This window comes from Myotis daubentonii, chromosome 9 (genome assembly GCF_963259705.1).
Source record: "Myotis daubentonii chromosome 9, mMyoDau2.1, whole genome shotgun sequence".
Taxonomy (NCBI): domain Eukaryota; kingdom Metazoa; phylum Chordata; class Mammalia; order Chiroptera; family Vespertilionidae; genus Myotis; species Myotis daubentonii.
The window spans coordinates 43,003,926-43,025,440 of NC_081848.1; the positions used below are offsets into that span (position 1 = coordinate 43,003,926).

Sequence of the window (21,515 nt, forward strand, 5' to 3'; positions counted from 1 at the left end):
TGTGCATCAACAGTGCAGTGTTAAGGCCCCAGAAGTGAATTGATTGAACATATATATGTACTAGGCCCTGTGTGCAAGGAAACATGGTCAGGCACAGTCCCTGCTTTGGGGAGCACATCACCCAGTTGTGTGTGACATAGTAAGTAACAAGGGCTCTGGAAGGAGACTGCCTGAGTTTAAAACCTAACTACCTCTTATTAGCTCTGTTTCCTCATCTGCAAAATGAGAATAATAGCACTTACCTCAGCGTAGGTTGGTTGCTAAGATTAAAATACACACAAAACTACTTAGTGCAGTACCTAGCACATAGTACATATAGTTGGTATCTGCTGCTGATATTAGTATTTTGGGTTTTCTAAGAAAAGAGTTAAACCGCAGAAAAAAAAATTTTTTTTGTTCTCTTATTGTTGTTACTTTTGTCCAGTGTATAAGAGATAAACCAGCCCCATTATACTCATGGGTCATTTGCCTAGAGAGACCCCAGTCTGGGCTCATACTATAGTAAGAATCCCTAACAACCAGAGCTTAACCAAATTGGCCCATCAGTTGAAAGACATGGAAGGGTTTTTTAACTACAGGTTGAAAGGGCATTTAGAACTAGGCTGAGGACGTGAAACTGGGGTTGTCCTGGAAATCCTGTGATGGTTGATCTTGATTTCGTGGCCCTTTGCTTAATGTGCCATGCCTTTCTTGAGCCTTACCCCAAATTATCTCATCTTGTCTGGGTCCATCATTGATTTTGATATTCTCCATCTGAATTGGATTTCCTTTCATGGCTAGCTGTTATGCTCTGTTTTACTTTAACTACTATCTGAAAATATCACTGTCCCTGGCACATAGTAGGGGCTCAGTAACTATGGGTTAACACAACAGACTAATGGATGATTGAATGGATGAAAGCCAGTGTGGTTTAGGGGAGTGTACACCAGATTTGGCCCCAGACAGACCTTAATTTGAATCTTGGTTCATGTGCTTATTTAAATATATTTTTATTGATTTCCGAGAGGAAGGAAGAGGGAGAGAGAGATAGAAACATCAATGATGAGAGAGAATCATTGATCAGCTGCCTCTTGCACACCCCCTGTTGGGGATCGAGCCTGCAACCCGGGCATGTGCCCTGACCAGGAATCGAACCCATGACCTCCTGGTTCATAGGTCGATGCTCAAACACTGAGCCACACTAGCCAGGCCATGTGCTTATTTAATGTGTATACATGGGTAACTCATATTGTCTTGCTGAGCCTCAGTTTATTCATTTATAAAATAAGACTAGTACCTCATTGCAAGTGGTTATATGGATCTGAAAAAGTGAATGTAAAGTGCTTAATATACTGTGGCTACTTTATTATGATTACTGATCTTTACCTTTTGAGGGAAGTAAACAAAAGATTATTATCCTCATTTAAGGAAATTTGGGCACATTTTCTACACAAGTACCTTGCTTTCCCCCTAATCTTTAGTTGCCTAAGGAAGCTGGCTTTAAAAAGAAAACTGCTTCACCCCCAGCTCATGCCCACTGCCGCAGGACCTCTATTTGTAATGCATGCCATTTGTCTTTGGTCTGGCCGCCCTGATTTCCTGACTCGCCAGTAGGCCAAATGAGACACAGCTCATTTGACTTTCCAGCAAACCTCCTGAGCTGTGACCTCTTAGCTTCCTCCCCTCATCGAAGTGTGCACTGGGCTGAGAATAGGTCAACTCTTTGTCTTCTCCTTGGGACCCATGACACTCATCACAGTGACCCTGTGCTTTGGATGTGGGGGGTAGAGGGAGGAGGAGTTGGCGGAGCTTCTCCTGAAGCTCAACATTGTGTGGAGATGACCTGGAGCTGGGATCACTGCCCTTCTTGCTTCACCAACTCCAGCTGCTCGCCAGCCGTCTTTGACACGCGCCTGGCCCAGCATAGGCCTCAGCTCACACCACAGGTTTCCTCACTCTTTCTTAAACAATGTGCTGACCCCAAACCCCTCCGGCCACTGAGAGCAGAAAGCCTTAACATCGATCAATGTAGCTGTCCTCCCATGCATTGTGACATCCCACTGCCCTAAAAGTGGGAGCTCATCAAGGTCAGTGTGAGCCAACCTTCCTACATGTGCTCCCGCCTCTAATCTCATTGACAGCCTGATCAGCAAATTAAAATGGGCTTCATGGGAGCTGTGGCTCCAGAGGGAGTTCCAGGATTCCCAGGAACTGCCATGTAGGGGCCACTGTCCTGTTCATTTCCTCCACTCTGTCAGGGAATTGCCTGTAGCCCAGGAAGGGGCTGGTGCTCAGGAGAGGAAGATGGAGGTTTTCCACAGCTAAGCTGCCTGTGGCCTCATTTGGTGGGAGAGGGCTGGGTAGGGCTGAGACAGTTGCTTTACACCTTTCTCCTCCATTTCCCACCAAATAAGTTAATGATTTTATTTATTCCTCCTTCATTTATTCATGTACTCATTCAGAAAACATCTATTGGGAGCTGGGAAAGAAGGTTGAGACATGGCCCTTACCTGATAGTCTAGTGAGAAAGGCAAATAAAAGTAAATAGGAAATGACAATATCCTGGGATGAGGGTCACCTGCCATAGGGGTGAGTATGGGGTTCTGTGCAGACAAAGAGGAAGGGGGTGGATCCAGCCTGGAAGACAGAGAAGGCTCAGTTGAGTTGGTGACAGTCACTGAGGAGCCCTGCCAGTGAATGAGGACTAGCCAGTTGAAGCAGAGGGATGCCCTCAGCAGGCGGAGTGGCACATCTGATAGCTAATGCTCAGGTAGTTCATTGTTTTCACTAGATCCTTAATTCTCCAAGATCACTATCAGCTTAGCAATCAAAAGTTCTGCAGTTGTGAGACTCCCTGAAGGAATAATCAGATTGCTAGGTTCAATTAATGATAATAGAAGGGGAAAGGGAATAGGGCCTTTTAAAAATCATCTATCCATGTTGCTGCACGTATATATCCAGCCTGTTTCTTCTAACTGCTGCATCATGTTTCATAGTGTGTGCCTACCACATTTAACTTATTCATTCCCCAGTGATGGACACTTGATTGTCTGCAACTCCCCACTACCACAGAATGCTGTGCTGAATGTCCTGTGTGTTGCCCTTTATGGACCTGTGTAAGAATTTTTCTGGGGTATCTATACTCAGAAGGAGAAGTGCTGGGCTATAGGGTAAGGTACTTTGATTTGACAAAAGTATTATAAGATTAGCTTCCAGAATGGCTGCACCAGTCTCTCCCCTGACAGTGCATGAAGAGTCTCAGAACCCTATGTCCTCACCAACACTTGGCATTTTTCAGCTTTCTAACTTGTTAATATGATGAATTTGAAGTGATATCTCATTTTAAGTTGCATTTATCTAATAACTAATGAGCTTGAGGCTATCTCTTAATATACTTTTTGTTTGTTTGCTTTCTCCTCTGGGAATTGACTATAAGTTTGCCTAATTTTTCTCTTGGGTTGCTAAAAACTGAGTTGAGACAAAGTGCTTCTACAGACAGCTACCTGGGAGTCAATATAGAGAAGTGAGGGGCAATATAGCGGATGATAAGAACATGGACTTTCTAGAAAGACTGCCAGGTTTGTTTCCACCTCCACCTCTTACTATTGAATGACTTTGGACAAGTTACTTAACCTCTTAGTGCTTCAGTTTTCTTATGTGTAACCTACCTCATAGGATTGTTGTGAAGATTAAATGTGTTAAAATATATATAGTATTTAAAATAGCACCTGGCATATAACAAGTATATACAAATGTCAGCTTTCATTATTAGGTTACTGTCTTCCTCTTACTTAGCTATACACTATACCCTTGAGAAAATATTTACTTGTACCAGCAGTAGAAATAAGGCAGAGAGAAAATAGCTCTCAGCCTAGAATCAAAGCCTACCGATCCTACTCACACATGTAACTTGCTGTGGTCTTGGGCTCTCTGGACCTGCATTCTCCTGCCTGCCTGTCCCCAGCTCCAGCATGGCTAGCTTTGTCCTGTTGCTGCTCTACTGCGAGCCTGTCAGCTTGGTGCTATCTATCCCCCACAAACTTCACCTTCAATGTTTGCATGGCTCAGTCCTTTTGGTGCGTCAATTCACTCATGGGGAGATAAGAACAGAACAGATTCTGATGGCCACATGAAGGCAAGCACTGTTGCTAGAGCCAAATCACTAAAGGACAAACCCCCATTCTCTTGGGCTACTATAAACATTTTTTGATTTCTCCATTTAGTAAGGGAAATAGTGCATCTGGATATTATCTCTAGCCTTTGAGGTTGATATTGGCATTGGTAGGCATCTTTTCACAGAACACCAGAGCTGGCTGGAAGAAATTACTCTTAAGCCTTTGCTCAGTGAATACCTGTGGAGTAGTCAGTATAATTCCTTTGAGTGGAGATGTTTTCATGGTGTCCTCTGCCCCTTTAATGTTAAAACTATGACGGCCTAGCTCATACACCATAGCCCATTTGGTACCAGCTACTTAAATTTAAGGCATAGTGCCTAAACTACAAAATGTCAGCCAGTATGCCAGCACCAGAACAGAGGAGAGGCTGCAGTTGTCCTCTGGTGAATCACCTTGAATAGCAGGGCCTGCCTCCCTCTGTGATGTCAGATTCTAATTTTATGGCTAACCCTGTACTCCTCTTCTCATCCAGGTGGGCCAGCTCCCCATCTCCCCATGGAATTCACCTTCTCCCAAAAGCAATTCTAAATTTGGGGATTTGTTTCTACTTCAGCAAAAAATGTCAGAGGCAGAAATCACTTCATTTCCAGTCTCCTCACTACTGCTCCAGGTTACTGCTTCGTTTGCCTTGCCCTGTGGTACCAGTGTATTCCTTGGTTTCTGGTTCCTTACTTTGTTTGTGGTTTACTATTTTTGCCTGTTTCCAGTCCTTGCCATCTGACTTGGCTTCTGACTCTCAGATTCACATCTCTGCTGCCTGGTTTTAGTCCCCGTGGTTCTATTTTGACTATGAAATTCTTGGCGTTTCTAGCCTTGCCTTAGCTTTCTCTCACCTGGCTAGTTTTCTACTCTGTTTCTGCCCTGTTGCAGCCCACAGGTCCATGAAGTTCTTTTGGTCACCAAAACTCATCATAGTCATGTAGCCCTCCAGCCTGATCTGGTCTGGCTTCTCCAAGAATGGCCTGATCCCTGTGGAGCTCTGGGTTGGATGTACGTGATGGCTGTTAAATGAAAAGCCTACTAGCCATCTGGCAAGGTGTTTGGTGCCGCTCTTGGCCACCGAGCAGCCACGGTTCCATTAATCCTAGCTCTATCCCACAGTGGATCTGGTGTCTTTTGAGTTTTATTAAAAGTGAAGGGAATCTTCTCTGAGGTTGCAGAATGAGTTACTAGCTTAGATGCTTACCCTCTTTGGCCTTCAAGTTTGTGAAGTGAATTGCCCATTCCCTTTGATTGTATTAGCAGCCCCAGGGCTGAGTCTAGTCACTCTCCTCTCCCCATCCTGCCAGACCACTGTCTGCCCTCCGGGGCCAAGGACAGCATACTTGGTTGCTTGGACACGTCTTACAGCCTGCAAATTGGACAGATAGAATCAATACTCATGAACCTGAAGAGGCCCAGGTAGCACAGTTAGTGACACTAGCTGCCTGGAGGGACAGCCTGCCATGGAAGGGGGTGTGATTGAACAATGATTGGATACAACAGCTGAGGATTAACCAAATTATGTCCCTTTGAGTTTAGATCGACAAACCCTTCTGTCTTAGATTTTAAAGCAAGCTAACTTGTGCAGAATATAGAAGAGCTGCCTTCTTAATATAGGGCTATATCAGCATGAATCCTGGGGCTGGTCAAGTACAAATCTGGTGTGTACTTTGGCCCAGACTCAAGTTATTACCACTAGGATTATATGAACAAAGGGATGAGAGCTCATATTTGTGTAACTCCTTCTATGTGCTAGGCATCATGGAGTTTTACATATTTATTTCAACCTACCAGGGAGGCATTGTTATCCCCATTATTCTGGTGAGGAAATGGGGTCTTCAGAGGTGTACTAAGTTGTCCAAAACCATAGTCAGTGAATGATAGAGCTTTGATTTGAACCCAAGTCTCTGTATGCTTATTATAAAATGGCATACTGTCTTCCCAATTTAAGTATCTTAGTTCATACTTCTCTTGATTTCCCCACAGCCTAACCACAGGGCCAGGTACATAGAAGTAATAACTAACATTTGTTGAGCACTTATTATATGTCAGTCCCTATTCTAAGCACTTTACGTAGATTAACACAGCCATGTGAACTAGATACTCTTGTTATCCCTGATAAAATGACATTGCAAAATGATGATTTTCTAATTTCACCCTTCCGTCAACATTTATTACTTTCTACAGTAAGGAAGAGTTTTCCCTTCTCCCCCTTTGACTTATTATTTTCAATATGGACTCCTGAAATCTTATTTTACTCAGTGGATTGTAATCCATTGCTGTCATTATTCATGTTGTTGCTTAGATTGCCCCAGATTTTAAAGCCAATGTTCCTAAACTCTGTACCACACTACCTCTTTATCAGATACTATTTCTCGCTGCCTTCAGTTAGTTTACCTATCTATAACAACCCTTTTGTACACTCTTGGCTTTTAATCTTCTGGAAAACAGGAAGACTAATGCCAATCCTATCCAAATTGTGTGTAAACTAAGAGTAAATAGTCTCCATGTGAGAACCTGGCAGATTTTGCTATGAATTAAATATATGAGTTTTAGACATGGATTTTAGCTGCTTTAAAGACCCTTTTCATTTCTCTTTGGGATCTTAATCCATATCCTGAATAAATTACCTGTGACAGTTGCCCACCAGGAGATCCTTTTAGGTATGGTAAGTAGACATAGGAGACTTACCTGACCATGTTAGATCAGATGTGAAAGAACTCAGCTATGTGGGAGATGGATTCTGGTTCTTCTACTTACTTCCGAGGACTGTGTTTGAATTACTGAAATTCATTCATCCATTCAGCAAATAAGTGAGCCAGCATTAGCCTAGCACCTAGAACATTGACTAGAACAGCCGTGGGCAAACTACGGCCCGTGGCCGGATCTGGCCCGTTTGAAATGAATAAAACTATTGAAAGAAAAGACCATACCCTTTTATGTAATGATGTTTACTTTGAATTTATATTAGTTCACACAAACACTCCATCCATGCTTTTGTTCCGGCCCTCCGGTCCAGTTTAAGAACCCATTGTGGCCCTTGAGTCAAAAAGTTTGCCCACCCCTGGACTAGAACATAGCATTGGATAAGTAATGTTGAATAAACACTTTGTCTTTTATAGTTGTGGAAACTGAGCCTTACAGAGGTGTTAAATAACTTGTCCAGAGCCTCTCAGCTAGTAAGTTTCAGGGCCAACTTTTCTAATTCTGCCTTTGACACTTGCAGAGTTAATGTTCTTTCCACTGTGTCATTCATGAGTAGAGGCAAAATCTAATCCTCAAACATGCTTCAGAATCATACTTACTGGGTTTTTCCTGCTTTTGACACTGTGTCTTTCTGATTTCTACCAGTGTGGTGCAGGTCCTGCTTGCTGCTGGTGCTGACCCAAACCTTGGAGACAATTTCAGCAGTGTTTACAAGACTGCCAAGGAGCAGGGAATCCATTCTTTGGAAGGTAAGGGCGGGCTACTCTGCTGTTCTGAGCATTCTCCTCCCTGTGGCTTCCAAGCAACCTTGCTCTGTGCCAGCTCTACCAGCAACTCAGAGAGGGCCTGCAAGTCCCTTATCCTCTGGAAACTCATGGAGAACCCAAAAATCTTGGAACAGATGGCTATCACAGCCCCTTTGGGCTCTATCATTTATGTCACTTAAGAAGTCTTGGGGAATAAATTAGAGGCCTGACTTCATGAATGAGTGTGAGGGGAACCTTCCACTGCTGTTTTCCCAAAAGCACCTCAGCCTGTGGAACCTCAGATGAGAGGACAGTGGAGCAGTTTTCCATAAAATAATTAAGGCAACTGCATGGAATGTGGATTTGTTCCTCCTCTATTTCCTGTAAACTTTCCCTCTCCCAGAACTAGAAAGCAGCCTTATTTGTTTCCTCAGCCTCAGAAATCCTTCAATACTACTGTGAATACTGCTTTTTTTCCTTCTCCTGTATGTAAAATACAATCCCCCAGAGGGCAGTGGCCCCTCAACTTACTGTGTGACCCAGGACAAATAGTGGACCTTCTCTGTGCCTCGATGCCTATGCTTATAGAATGGGGTAGTCATCGGTGTCTGCCTGGAGTGTTGTGTAGGTGGTTGTTTGGACTTCTTCAGAAGAAAGCAGCAGTGTGCACCTGTACCAGGGCTTGGTCATGTGTCTATTGGAGGGTACCTGGGCAAGTCAGTCTGTGTTGTCTCTGGTGAGTAGTTCTTCCAAAGTGGGGTCGAGAAAATGGCAGGTTGCTTTGGCTGCAGTCAGAAATGAATATTTTACATTTGAGTTTTTGCTTATCTAGACTGTCCCCCCACTTCCTGGCCATTACCCTGGACCACTCGCAGAGGCTGAAATTCCTCTTAGTTTCTAGCAACAGGACAGCTGAGCAAGTGGCTGCTTTAAGGTTGGCAGTGATGCCAGGAGGACAGATATCCATGCTGACTGCCTAAGGATCAGAACATTGACCTGGAGGGAGGTTCAACCAATGGGAGCAAGAGATGTCAGAGCTGATGTGGGTGTTCCTCAAATTGGCAGCATGAGGGGAATGTCAAGAGCTACAGAGCATTGCTGCCCAGATGAAGTGTGAAGTCGCCCTTCCCCGCCTCTTCACCTCTGCAATGCCACTACTTCTGTCAAACTCCATTCTGCAGCTAGTTCCTTCACAGAGCCTTTCCTGTCCTTGGCAATAATTGCAACCTGCTCTCAGCTGCTCTTTTGAATATTCTTTAAATCTTGGCCTTTTGTATGGTTTTTGAACTCTCATGTGCCCATGTATTTTCTTTCCTCCTCAGCTGACAGTTCCATGTGTAGACCGTGACCTATGCCTCTTTGGAATCCCCACTGAACTGGAGGAATTATCTTCACTTTATGTTTCAAGCGAAGGAGAATTTCATGAGTGCCAAATTTGCCCTACAGTTGCAGTTTGATATGAGGGGACTCCACTTCTGGGCTGTCTTCTTCTCACTTAGACACAGCTTTGCTGCCTGCTTTAGCTGTGTCTTCTGTTCAGGTGCTCTTACCAAAAAGCAAGAAGGAGCATTTGCTGAGAGGGAGGGCCAGGAAGAAGGGAAGGGATTATTTGAGTGCCTTCTCACATATTCTCAGGATCCTAGCAGAGCTCAGTAAGCATTTTTTATTTCATAGAATATCAGAGCTGTGAAGCCATCTATTCCAACTTCGGCTGTTGTATGATCTCCACCCTCTGTCTTCGTTTTGTATCTTTGTGCTTTATAGTTCTGTCCTGGTTGGTACTACAATCAATATTGTAGATCAATGGTCAGCAAACTTTTTCTGCAAAAAGCCAGATAGTAAACATTTTAAGCTTTGTGAGCTCTTCATTGTGTTGCAGACGCAGCCATAGACAATGCACAATTGAATATGCATAGATATGTTCCAATAAAACTTTATTTACAAAAATAGGCAACAGGCGGGATTTGCCCCATAGGCTGTAGTATGCCTGTTCTAGGTATTTTCTCCTTCCTTCCTCTTTTCCTCCATCCCCTTCTTCCCTCCTTTACCTCTTTCTATTTGAATCAAAGACTAGCATATAAAATACATGATGGCAGGGGTCCTGTTTAATTCAATAGTGCCTAGAACAATGCTTACTTCTTTTCTTCCTTCCTCCCTCTTTTCTTTCTTTTTTTTTTTTTTTGTCAACCTCCTGTGCCTTTTAAGCTCTTATATGTTAGCCAGCCTACATTCTAGGTAGGTAGGTAGGTAGATAGATAGACAACAAAAATATTGGGAAAGGCTATTATAAATATGAAATAAAGCTAAAAAAATTAAGTACCTTAGCTTATTTTGTATGACCTACAAAATTAGTGAATAGGCTTCCTTTAAAAAAAATTTTTTTAATACTCACCCAAGGATATGTTTTTATTTATTTCATTGAGAGAGGGAGAGAGAGACACACATCAATTGGTTGCCTCCTGTACACTCCCTGACCCTATGTGTCCTGACTGGGGATCAAACCCACATTCTAGTTATGTGTCCTGACCGGTAATCAAACCCACAACGTTTTTGGTCTATGGGATGATGTTCCAATCAACTGAGCCACCTGGCCAGGGCCTAGTGAATAGGCTTTCTATGGACTTATTTATTCATTCAAAAATAGTTTAAATTTTTTTAAAAATATGTTTTTATTGATTTTAAAGAGAGGAAGGAAGAGAAAGAGAGATATAGAAACATCTATCAGCTGCCTCCTGCATACTCCCCGCCAGGGATCAAGCTCACAACCTGTGCATTTGCCCTGACAGAATGAACCAGTGACCCCTTGGTGCGTGGGTGACACTCAGTCCACTGAAAATTTTTTATTAATTACATGTCTATCTAGCAGTCACTGTTTTAGGCACTTGAGTTAGGATTCCTGCCATCATGTACTTTACATGCTAGTCTTTGATTAAAATGTTTATAAGGACTATATTCAAGTATAGAACCCTAGAGCACTTGGTTAGGACAAATTTGAAGCATCATTTGACATTCACAACTATAAATCTTCCAAACTTTATTTTTTCTAGCTTCATTTCTGTATCATGTCCACAAAATTTTAAAGAGATTTTCTCAGATTTCTTGCTAAAATAAAAATATGTTTGGCAATTGTCATATTTCTTGCCCAGGAGCCCTTTCTCAGGAGGATGTTAGGTAATTCTGGCAATGTCTGGTCTCCTCCTTAGGGAACCCATACTGGTACTTAAGTGTTTAAGAACTGTTTTTTTGTGTTGTTTTTTTTAAAAAATACACTCTAGAAATTTTGTCAGGAATCATTGATAAACTCATTGTTCTGTAGCTTACAAGATTGACCCCTCTGTGCACTTTTTAAAAAAATTCCAGACTACCCTTGCCTACCACAGTTTTCTGGCCGCTCAGCTGATTTTCCCTGGCATGTCAGTTTGGATGTGTTCTGCTATCCAAATTCATGGACTCTATGGAGTGATAGTCCTTTCAAATCATCTCAGGGCCTTTGGTTCCTTCTTAGCCATATTTTCCTCTCCTTTTTCCATTTATATATATTTCATTCTTTCATCCATTTAACCAGTATTTATTGGTTGCCTACTGTATGCAAGCACTATACCCAGCTTTTGGTCATTCTCTTTGATGAAATAGACAGAAACAAATGAATCCTCTTGTTCTCTTTTCTTCAGATGGGACTGACCTTTTCACAGGCAGTTACCTGACTTATGGGAATGTGGAAGAGGGTAGAGTAGAACAAGAGGTGCAAGCCCCTTGCCCAGAGTGTGTCTAGGCAAATTCACAGGAAGGTCACATGCTCAAGAAAGATGGACAGTCCTTCACTATTGGAGCATAGAGATAGTAACAGAGTCCATCAAATTTCTAAATGATATTTCTGTGGGCCTCAACCTGTGCTCAGTGCTAAAAGGAGGTGGTTAAGTTGTAATTTGTGACCTTGGCAAGACCTCCCTAAAACCCAATAATATATCCCTTGTCTATCATATCATATTGTGCAGATCAAGAGATAAATATGTGATGTGTGAATTGTAAAGTGTTTTACAGTTGTAATTGCTTATTAGTTTTATTTATTTGTAATCCAGCATGCATTTACTGAGTATCAGGCACTCTGCCAAATGCTGGGAATACGAAAATGAATTTACATGGTCCAGCCCCTCAGTAGTGCTCGCAGTCAAGTAAGACAGACTTATAAACAAGGCACCACAGTGCAGAGTGGTAAATGCAAAGGTAGATGTACACAGGATGTAGGTAGTGGTAGCGCTGATATAGGTAGAGATAAGTTCTACCTCACAGCAGGCTGGTGTCTGGGAAGTGTCACAGGGTAAGTGACTTTGAATTGGCCTTAAGGATGAGTCGGAAGTTGCCAGGCAGACTAAGAGGGATGAACCTGCAAGGCAGAAGGAGCAACATATGCAGAGACATGGGATGGGTGAGTGACACAGGTAGACTCCTCTGTCACATTGCTGAGAAGAATAGCAAGAAGTAAGAGTGGAGAGGAAATTGGGGTTCCACATGGGAAGGATTTTGTAAGGCAGTTCTAAGAAGCTCATACTGTTTTCTGCCATCAAAGGATTTTAAGCAGGTTATGCTCAGTTTACATTTGCATTTTAGATGGGCCATCCTGACTAGATGGGTGATGAATTGGAGGAGAGAGATTAGCAGTGACTCTTGACCTTAATGGGATGATGAACCCCTTTGAGAATTGGATGAGATGCTAAGCTCCTCTCCCCCAAAATGCACCTATCATTTCTGGGGATTTCTAAAAGTGATCTTTGGGAATGGAAAAATAGATTTTAGAAAAATATTAGGAGAAGCTTGCGTTCTCGGTAGAATGTGGGAATTGATGGAAAAGGAAGCCTCCATGGTGACACCTCAACTTCTGATTTGGGTAAATAGTTGGATGTATGGATCTGGAGTTTAGAGAAGTCTGGCAGAAGATAGGGATTTAGGAGTCACCAGCATTTGCTGGAGAGTGCAAACAATAGATGTGATTGAAACTGCCCACGGAAAGAAGTCCGTCACTCAGGGTGTGAAGAGGAAAGATATTTGGTCCCCGGATAAGGGGACCAACGGGCATTGGAGAAGTTGTCTTATATTCTCTCAAAGAGGCTCTGTATCTGTTCTGCCTGTTCAGAATAGGTATAGCCTGGAGAGAAAAGAAACTTGTGCCCTCTTTGCTGAGACTTTGTAACTGATTGCCCCATTCCTTGTGAAATGCTTCTGTTTTACATATGGCCATTGCTCTTTAATAAGGAGCCTGCTCAGCTAGGCACATCACAGTATCTTCCACCCTGTCAGTGTTCATATTTCTGGGTAGGTTTGCTGGTCTAGGCAATGCAGAACTGTTTGGCATAGAAATCTTGTTGGCCTGGCTGTTTTGTTCCTTTCTCCAGCCCTTAAAGTGGCATATTCAGAGGCACAATGGTGTTCTGGAGAAAGGTCGGGCTTTGGTGCCAGGCAGTCACCTAAGCTGTCCCTAGCTATGTGATCTTCAGCGAGAGAATTTCAGTTTTCTCATTTGTATCATAGGGATAACAATACCTATGTTGTAGGGTTGTTAGGATGACTAGAAATAATCACATATAAAGCATAGCGACCTTTAATGAAGAATTTCTTGATGGAGGTAGGTTTTGGCTCAGTGTACTGCAGGCTCAGTACCTGCCTTAGAGGTACTGAGCAGCTCACCACTCAAGGGGGCACTGACAGAGGCTAGATGTCTATACATCAGGGATTCTGTAGAGCAGCGGTTCTCAACCTGTGGGTCATGACCCCTTTGGTGGTCGAACGACCCTTTCACAGGGGTCGCCTAAGACCATCCTGCATATCAGATATTTACATTACGATTCATAACAGTAGCAAAATTACAGTTATGAAGTAGAAACGAAAATAATTTTATGGTTGGGTCACAACATGAGGAACTATATTTAAAGGGCCAGAAGGTTGAGAACCACTGCTTGTAGAGGGTATTCTTGTCCTGAAACATTGGGTTATATGGCCTCCAAGGTCCATGCCAGCCATGTGACTTTAGGATTTTAGAAACTGTAGGCTCACCTTCAGAGCAAGTAATGTACTTAAAAGTAGTGGGATTTGACCTGAGCTTTGGAAGGTGAGGAGGGGAAAAAAGAAGATTCTAAGCAGGTGACACAGCTTGAGCAAAGGCACACAGGACACGTGGAGGGGAGCATGGAGATCACAGCTGCTGCTTTACCAACTCATTCCTTGATCTTGGCCTCATACCACTCAGTGCCTGAGCCCCACGCATGCCCACTTCAGGAGAGTGCCACTTGTGGCTGGCTGATGGGTGGTGGACCGCAATCCTCAGGTAGACAAGGCAGTAAATTAGTGGTAACAGAAAACAAGTCGCCCAGCCAGGGATGCCGCTGGCTGCTTGTAAGTAACTGTTATAAACATTGGATGTCTGGGGCTGTCAGAAATGCAAGCGAGCACTCAGAGTGCCTCTCATATGTACAATTAAAACAATAAAACACGGCAGAAACGTGGCCAGAGCAGACTATAAATCAGATTCTCTTCTCAGCTTCAAGTGGCAGCTGAATAAAGATGAGTTGTACAGAAACTGGGTTGGCATAGGGCCCTTCCGGGCTAGAGGGCCTGGCTTTCCAGGCTGGACCTGCCATATCAGCCCAGGTGGCCTCCTTCCCACAGCTCCAGGGGCTGGAGGTGCTCACCTGCTGTGGCTGACCTCCCATCTCTGTGTCTTTAGATGGGGGACAGGACGGTGCAGGCTGGAGCATCACAAACCAGTGGACAGGTGCCCTGGAATTCAGGAGATGGCTAAGCGTCCCCACTGGCGGTCATGGAGCTGCTCTCTAATATTTCCCCCTCTCAGAACATGCCAAGGGGTGGTCTCATTCTAGCTCATCCATTTAGTATTAAGTTAACCACCTAGCACCCACTGCGTGCCCAGCCTACTCAGTCACAGTAGAGAAAATGTACACCCTGGGAGAATACAAACTCAGATGGGAGTAATAAGGCTTCCAAGAAAATAAGAGTCATCTAGAGAGCTTGTTAAAAGAGATTCCTGGGCCCAACGCCCAGAAATTCTGATTTAGTAGGTCTGGGGTGGGACCTGAGGTTTTGCATTTCTAACAAGCCCCCACTCTTTGAGTAGTATGAGCTAGGCTATAGATGTTAATTGTGGCCTTGTGCTTGAAAAGCTTTAAAAACTCATCTGTACCTTCTCTTCCCTGGAAGAGACCTTATTTTGCCACTTAAGCTTCACTCCTAGAGAGGCTCTATGCTTATGCCTTGTATTATGGGCGTATAGAACACAATAGCTGCGAACCTGGAGCAATTTTCTGTACCTCTCAGAGGCTCTGTCCCCTTATTTGTAAAATAAAGGTTGTTGGGAAAGTTAGAGATAGTATATTTACGCCTAGCCTAAAACCAGAGCATAGAAGGAATCATTGTAAATTTCTGTTTTTACATCATCATCATTATCCTTATCATACACTCATGGAACTTCATGAGAACGTCAGTGTCTTTGGCACAGCCTTCCAAATGCTTTTCAGTGGTAACAACCTATTATTCAGAAAGAGGCCAACATTATTTAGAGTCCAAGGAATGGCTGTTCATCACCTGACTGTGTGACCTTGGGTAATTCTCTTTATCCATCTGAACCTTGATTATCTCATCTGTAGAGAATATTTCCTATAGCACAGGTTTATTGTAAAGATCAAATTGAAGTACTTATGAAAGAATTTGAGAAAATACAAGGTATTATGCAAATGTAAGGTGCTAGCAAGAACAGTGATTAACAATAATTAAGATTAATGACATGACCAAGACATTATTCAGCAAGGATTCAGTCAGAGGAACAGATAACAAGAACGACTAGAATTTAGAGAAGACAATCTCTGGCTGAAGCAGTCAAGAAAATAAAATGGTATTTGAGTCTTGACGTATAAGAAGGTTTTATGGAGGGCCTGCAGGTGGGTGTAGTTGGGTGTGACCAGAGAAGAGGTGTGGATGTCCAAAACATTCAAAGGCAGGAAACAGAAAAATTGTTTCAGGCCAGCAAGTGAGCTTGTTAGGGTGAAGCATCCGCACAGCAAAAGATTCATTTTAGGGAGTAATGAGCAGTTAGTAAACTGGGACCAGATCAAATGCTTAGACTTTGTGTCCTTCAGATAGAGAGGAGCCTTGGAGGTCCTATAGGATAGGGCACCATGGGAACTGATTCCTTCCAGGGTGGAGAATTGGGGAGGTGATAGTATAGTGACGCTGATGGTGATAGCTTTAGCAGCAACAGCAACATTTAGTAATACTACGTGCTACAACCCTATGATGTAGGCGCCAAAGGACACTGAGGCCCAGAGATAATGTCAGACATCAGCAGAACTGTCTCCTGCTCTTGTCTCCAGCAACCATATCAGTCTGTTCTTCCCCCGCCCCCCCCCCCCCCCCCATTCGTAGTCAACTCAGAACCTCCGGCTTGTCCAAAACTTGGGTATCTGCCAGGCCAAAAGCTGTTTGGGCAAGTTATTATTTTTTATAATGTCCCTGACTCTTCCTCATCATTGTCATAGCCTTGTTGCACCTCCAGGGCCGTGGTTCTACATGTCATTTCTCAGCAGTGCTGTCCACTAGAGAGTCACCAAGATGAACACTGTCAATCCATCAGGCCTTTTGGCCAACTACAAGATTAAGTGTATCAGTGAGTAGGTTAATTGTGTTCATCCTTCTAGCCCTCCAAACCTGTATATTTGACTAGGAGAGGGAAATAGACTAGTTGACATGTTTTATTAAAAAGAATAAATTTGATGCATTTATAAAAATAAGAAAATGTGGGATGGGGTAGCAAAGAACTAGTCTTGTGATTTTTAACTGATTTACATATTTTGTGTATAAATATTTTTTCATCAAAAGTTCCAAATCAAGGATGGGTCCCACACACCACACAAAATATATTAGAGACATTTATATGGATAGCAGGAAGGGAGACAGAGGGCTGAAATTTTCCAGGCACCCAATGATTGATGGGGGCTGAGGCTCCCCCTGACGCTTTATTGAGTTTCCGATGATTATCTCTCGCTGAGACATTTTTTACAGATGACGGTCGAGCTGTCACAATGGACCATGGGGGAAAAAAACCCAACAATAATAACACTTTAATCTTTTTACTGCACTGCTCCCTAGTATCTCAGATTCATCTTCCCTGACGCACGCAGTTCATTATTCTGCCCCTCCCTGGATGGGAAATAAAGGGAAATAAATATATATGTACACACACTTACCACATACATACACACACACACACGCACACTCACACACACAGAGTGTATAAAAGAGACCACCTCAGAACCAGAGAGGGACAGAATTTATTGTTCTTTTTGCAAGTGTTGAGGTTTATTAGTAAAGATGCTGGGTTGGCTTGGAATTGGCTATTAATTACAGCATTTTGTATTTGTTTTTTATTGTAAGTTTTTAACATCTTGAAGAAAAGGCAGAAGGAGAGGTAAGCAGGTGTAGAGAAGGAAGCGCAGAGGGACCTAGTTTGGCCAACCAAGTAACAGAGCTGGCTGAGAGGCAAAGAGAGCAGGCTCCTTTCTCTTGTTGCCAGCCCTGCCTAGAGGATCCCTGGAGCGGAAATAATACTGCTTTGGATTGGGGGGGGAGGGAGGAGGATCTGGAGCAGGGATAGTGAGGAGAATATGAGCTTAGAGTAATTATAGGACATATCAAAGGCAATTCTAGCATGTTACCTCTCTGTTAGGAGAGATGGAAAGTAGAAGAGGTTCAAATGGAGTGTTGATGGGTCTATAGTTAATGGAGTAACACTTTGCCTTATCTTTGGATTTTTAAAAACGTAGTCAGAATGGTATAAAAGAATTCCCATGTACCATCATTCCCTTTAACAATTAGCACATGGCCAATGTTGTTTCCACTATACTCCCCATCCACTTCCCCCCACCTCCCATATATGTGTGTGTGTGAGTGTGTTTGCTTGTTTTTGTTTTTGTTTTTTCAAGAGGAAGGGAGAGAGAGAGAGAAACATCAATGATGAGAGAATCATTGATCGGCTGCCTCCCACACGCCCCTTACTGGGGGTTGAGCCTGCAACCCAGGCATGTGCCCTGACCAGGAATCAAACTGTGACCTCCTGGTTAATAGGGCCATGCTCAACCACTGAACCACACTGGCGCGGCTATATATATTGTTAATCCTCACTTGAGGATATTGCTTTTCATTAATTTTTAGAGAGAGTAGAAGGGAAGGAGGGAGGGAGGAAGGGAGGAAGGGAGGGAGGGAGGGAGGGAGGGAGGGAGGGAGGGAGGAGAGAGAGAGAGAGGGAGAGAAACATTGATGTGAGAGAGACACATTGATCAGTTACCTCTCGTACACACCCCCAGGGATCAAACCTACTACCTGTGTATGTGCCCAGACTGGGAATAAAACCCACGACTTTTCTGAGCCACACTGGCCAGGGCATATTTTTACTATCTTTGAGACATATCAATAGCAATAATAGAATCTGATTTAGATCCTGATTCAAACAAACTATAAAATTGCAATTTTAAGACAATTAGAAATTTGAACATCTTTGAATTTGATGGTGTGAAGGTGAAACGTGGGTTCTGGAAAGCTCCACCTACGTCTGTGGTCAAAGGAGGGTTCTGGGTCAGTGAGGATGCCAGGACCACAGACAGGGTCAACAGCCTATCCGTTAAAATTCTAAGTCAGTCTTCTGCTCTCCTCCTTCCCTTTTATGAGAATGAGAGAAGACAGGCTTGGGGTTCTTATGGAAAAGCTGTACTTGTATCTCCGCTGGAGTAAGTGTTGAGCCAGTCTTCTCTTCAACTCATCAAATCTTTTCTGAGCTCCTACTATGCCACCTCATTATTACCTTATCATAGTGTGCCACCTCCCATGCTACATTATGATAAGGTAATAATGAGGTGAGCAGGGTCCTCTTCTTAAGGAGAAACCTTCCAGTCCATTGGCAAGAGAGCATGGTGTCTGTAAGAACCATTTTCAAGCAAGGTCTGGTCTTCCAGCCATAGGCCAGCCTAGTTGACCACAAGTGCCTTCTTTGTATGAAGGATAAGGAGATCTGTAAGACACAGTATCTATCCTTCCAGAACCTGTTTTCTGCTTGGGGAGACAGCTTAATAATCATTCACTAAAGTATTTATTGAGCACCTGCCATGTTCAAGAGTATACACATGAAGCAATCTGAGAACACTTAAGACTATGTAAAAGAAAATGTTAACTAATTTGATGTAGACTATACATTTTCTGGATGTATACAGAAGAGGGAGATCAGTAAAAGTCAGGCTGCTTGAATTGTAAAGGATGGGTAAAACATAGATAAATAAAAGGAAGGAATAGTGAAACTGTATAGAAAAAAGAGTACAAGCCTTGGGTTGAACAGACCAGCTCTGTCATTAACTACTGATGTGACGTGAGACAAGCTGCATAACCTCTCCAAGTCCTGGTTTCTTCATTAATAGGAATAATGACATGTATGGTTCTTGTGAGGAAAATAGTTGTGAAGTTCCTAGCACAATACCTGTCACATAATAAGTGTTCAATAAATTCAGGCCATATGGGTATTGGAGGAAGACTCTTAGTCCTTGGGATATTAGCCTTCAGGACTCACCTGTGACCTCTGCTGAGTATGAAATGTGCTTTCTGCAGGGAGCCTGCCATACTCTACAGTGTTAGTGTTAGTGGTGATTCTGGCCAGAGTTAGAGTGGCATCAGGAAGAGGGAAGGGCACAATAATAAATGTATTACCATTTATTGAATCCTTACTACATGCCAAGTAATTTTCTGAGTTCCTTATATACATTTTTTCATGTAACAGCTTTATTGAAATTTAATTCACATGCTATACAATTCAGTCACTTAAAGTGTACAATGCAGTGGTTTATAGTATATTCACAAGAGTCATGCAGCTATCACCACAATTAGTTTTAGAACATTTTCATTACCCAATAAATGAATCCCATACCCATTATTAATCATTCCCCATTTTATCTCTCAACTTCCCTAGAACTTGACAATCGCTAACTAATCTACTTTCTGTCTCCATAGATTTGCCTGCTTTGGACATTTCATATAAATGGAATCATACAGCATGTGTTCTTTTGTGACTGGCTTCTTTCTTTAGCATGTGTTCAAGGTCCATCAATGTTATAGCACATGCCCTAGCCAACCTGGCTCAGTGGATAGAGCATCGGCCTGTAGACTGGAGAGTTTCAGGTTCAATTCTGGTCAAGGGCATGTTTCTCAGTTGCAGGCTCAATCCGTGGCCCTGATCAGGCGTGTGCGGGAGGCAGCCAATCAATGTGTCTCTCTGACATGGATGTTTCTCTCTCTTTCTCTCTCCCTCCCACTCCCTTTAAAAATCAACGGAAAATATCCTCAGGTGAGGATTAACAGCAAAGAAAAAATGTTGTGGCATGTATTAGTACTTTATTCCTTTTTCATAGTCAAATAATATTCCATTAATGGCTATGCTACATTTTATTTATCCATTCATCAGTCAAGGGACATCTGGGTTGTTTCTACTTTTGGCTATTATGAATAATGCTGCTATGAATGTTTGTGTACAAGTTTTTGTGTGGACATAATGTTTTCATTTGGGGGGGTGCGTTATATCTGGGAGTAGAATTGCTGGATTATATATTGTAAGTCTGTGTTTAACCTTTTGAGGAACTGCCAGACTGTTTTCCAAAGTGGCTGCACCATTTTACATTCCCACCAGCCATGTAGGAGGAATCCAGTTTCTCTGCATCCTTACCAGTACCTGTTATTGCCTGTCTTTTTTACTTTAGCCACCCTAATGGATGTGAAATGGTATATTGTGGTTTTGAATTGCATTTCCCTGTTGGCTAATGATGTTGGGCTTCTTTTTGTGGGTTATGTGTGGTTTTTTTGGCCATTTGTATTTTCCAAAAATACCTTTGGAAAAATATCTACTCAGATCCTGTGTGCATTTCTTAATTGGGTTTATCATTGAATCTTATTAGGTTGGTGATATTACTTATTTTGCTGGTGAGGAAACAAAGTCTCACAGATATTAAGGATTTTGATCAGAGTCACACAGTTGGTGAGTTTTGCTTCCCAGGCTGACTGACTGTGACCTCTCTGCTCTTTCTAATAACACAGTGCTGCCCACTGAGGACTCACTGAAGGATCACCACAGTCCTCTTTTGGGAGCCTCAACCAGCAGGAGGGGAGGAATTGAAAGTCTATATTGAGAAATTAACTGGGACCAGGAATGAGAAGCTTCTGAAAGTCAAACAGAAGAATGTGGATATTATGGGTTCCAGGACAGGAGAGAGACGTTAATTTGAAAATTGCCATTTCCTAGGTGCCAATTACTTCCTGTTCCCCTCACTATAGTCCATTGTTTCTAATTTTCACAGCAACCCAATTAATAGATACTAATGTCCTGATTTTACCAATAAGAAATTTGAGGCCCAGAGGGATGGAGTAATTTTCCAAAGTCATTAGAATTAGAATCCATGTCTCTCTGACTCGAAATTCTGAATTCTTTCCTTTCAGAGATACTTTATAAAAGAAAGATTATTTTATACTATTTGTAGCATTTACATGCTCTTGAGGGTAGAGCCCATTCTCTATCCCCATGGCCCAGCCTGTACAAAGTACTTAATAAAATGTTTAGTGGGTGAATGAGGAAACAGACTACAGTGTATTGTGTAGAAGGACCTAATTCCACCTGGGATTTTTGGAGGGAGATGAGCTAATAAGTGAGATATTGGAGGTCTCATCGCAAGGCTTGGTGTCCTGGGAGCTTGGGTCTAACTTTGTAAACATGGGGCTTGGGAAGAATGTTCTGGTGCCCAGACGTCCTTTGCTTTCTTAGAGCAGGATCAGGCAGGTTTGGCCAGTCTTACATCTGTTTAGTGTTCTTCACAGAACATTAGAGTCTTGGGGGAAC

At 42.7% G+C, this 21,515-nt stretch overlaps 1 protein-coding gene across 3 annotated transcripts in view; it reads left to right on the plus strand.

The window, feature by feature from the left end:
• The window catches only part of CLPB (ClpB family mitochondrial disaggregase), a 165,643-nt gene that overhangs the window by 45,929 nt on the left and 98,199 nt on the right, over nucleotides 1-21,515 (plus strand). For 2 of the 3 annotated variants that reach the window (XM_059708557.1, XM_059708556.1), the window contains exon 4: nucleotides 7,488-7,591. In XM_059708557.1, the coding sequence (XP_059564540.1) occupies nucleotides 7,488-7,591 (104 nt within the window). Of the gene's footprint in view, nucleotides 1-7,487; nucleotides 7,592-14,306; nucleotides 14,397-21,515 lie in introns of all 3 variants that reach the window. The other variant, XM_059708558.1, reaches the window with a different exon arrangement.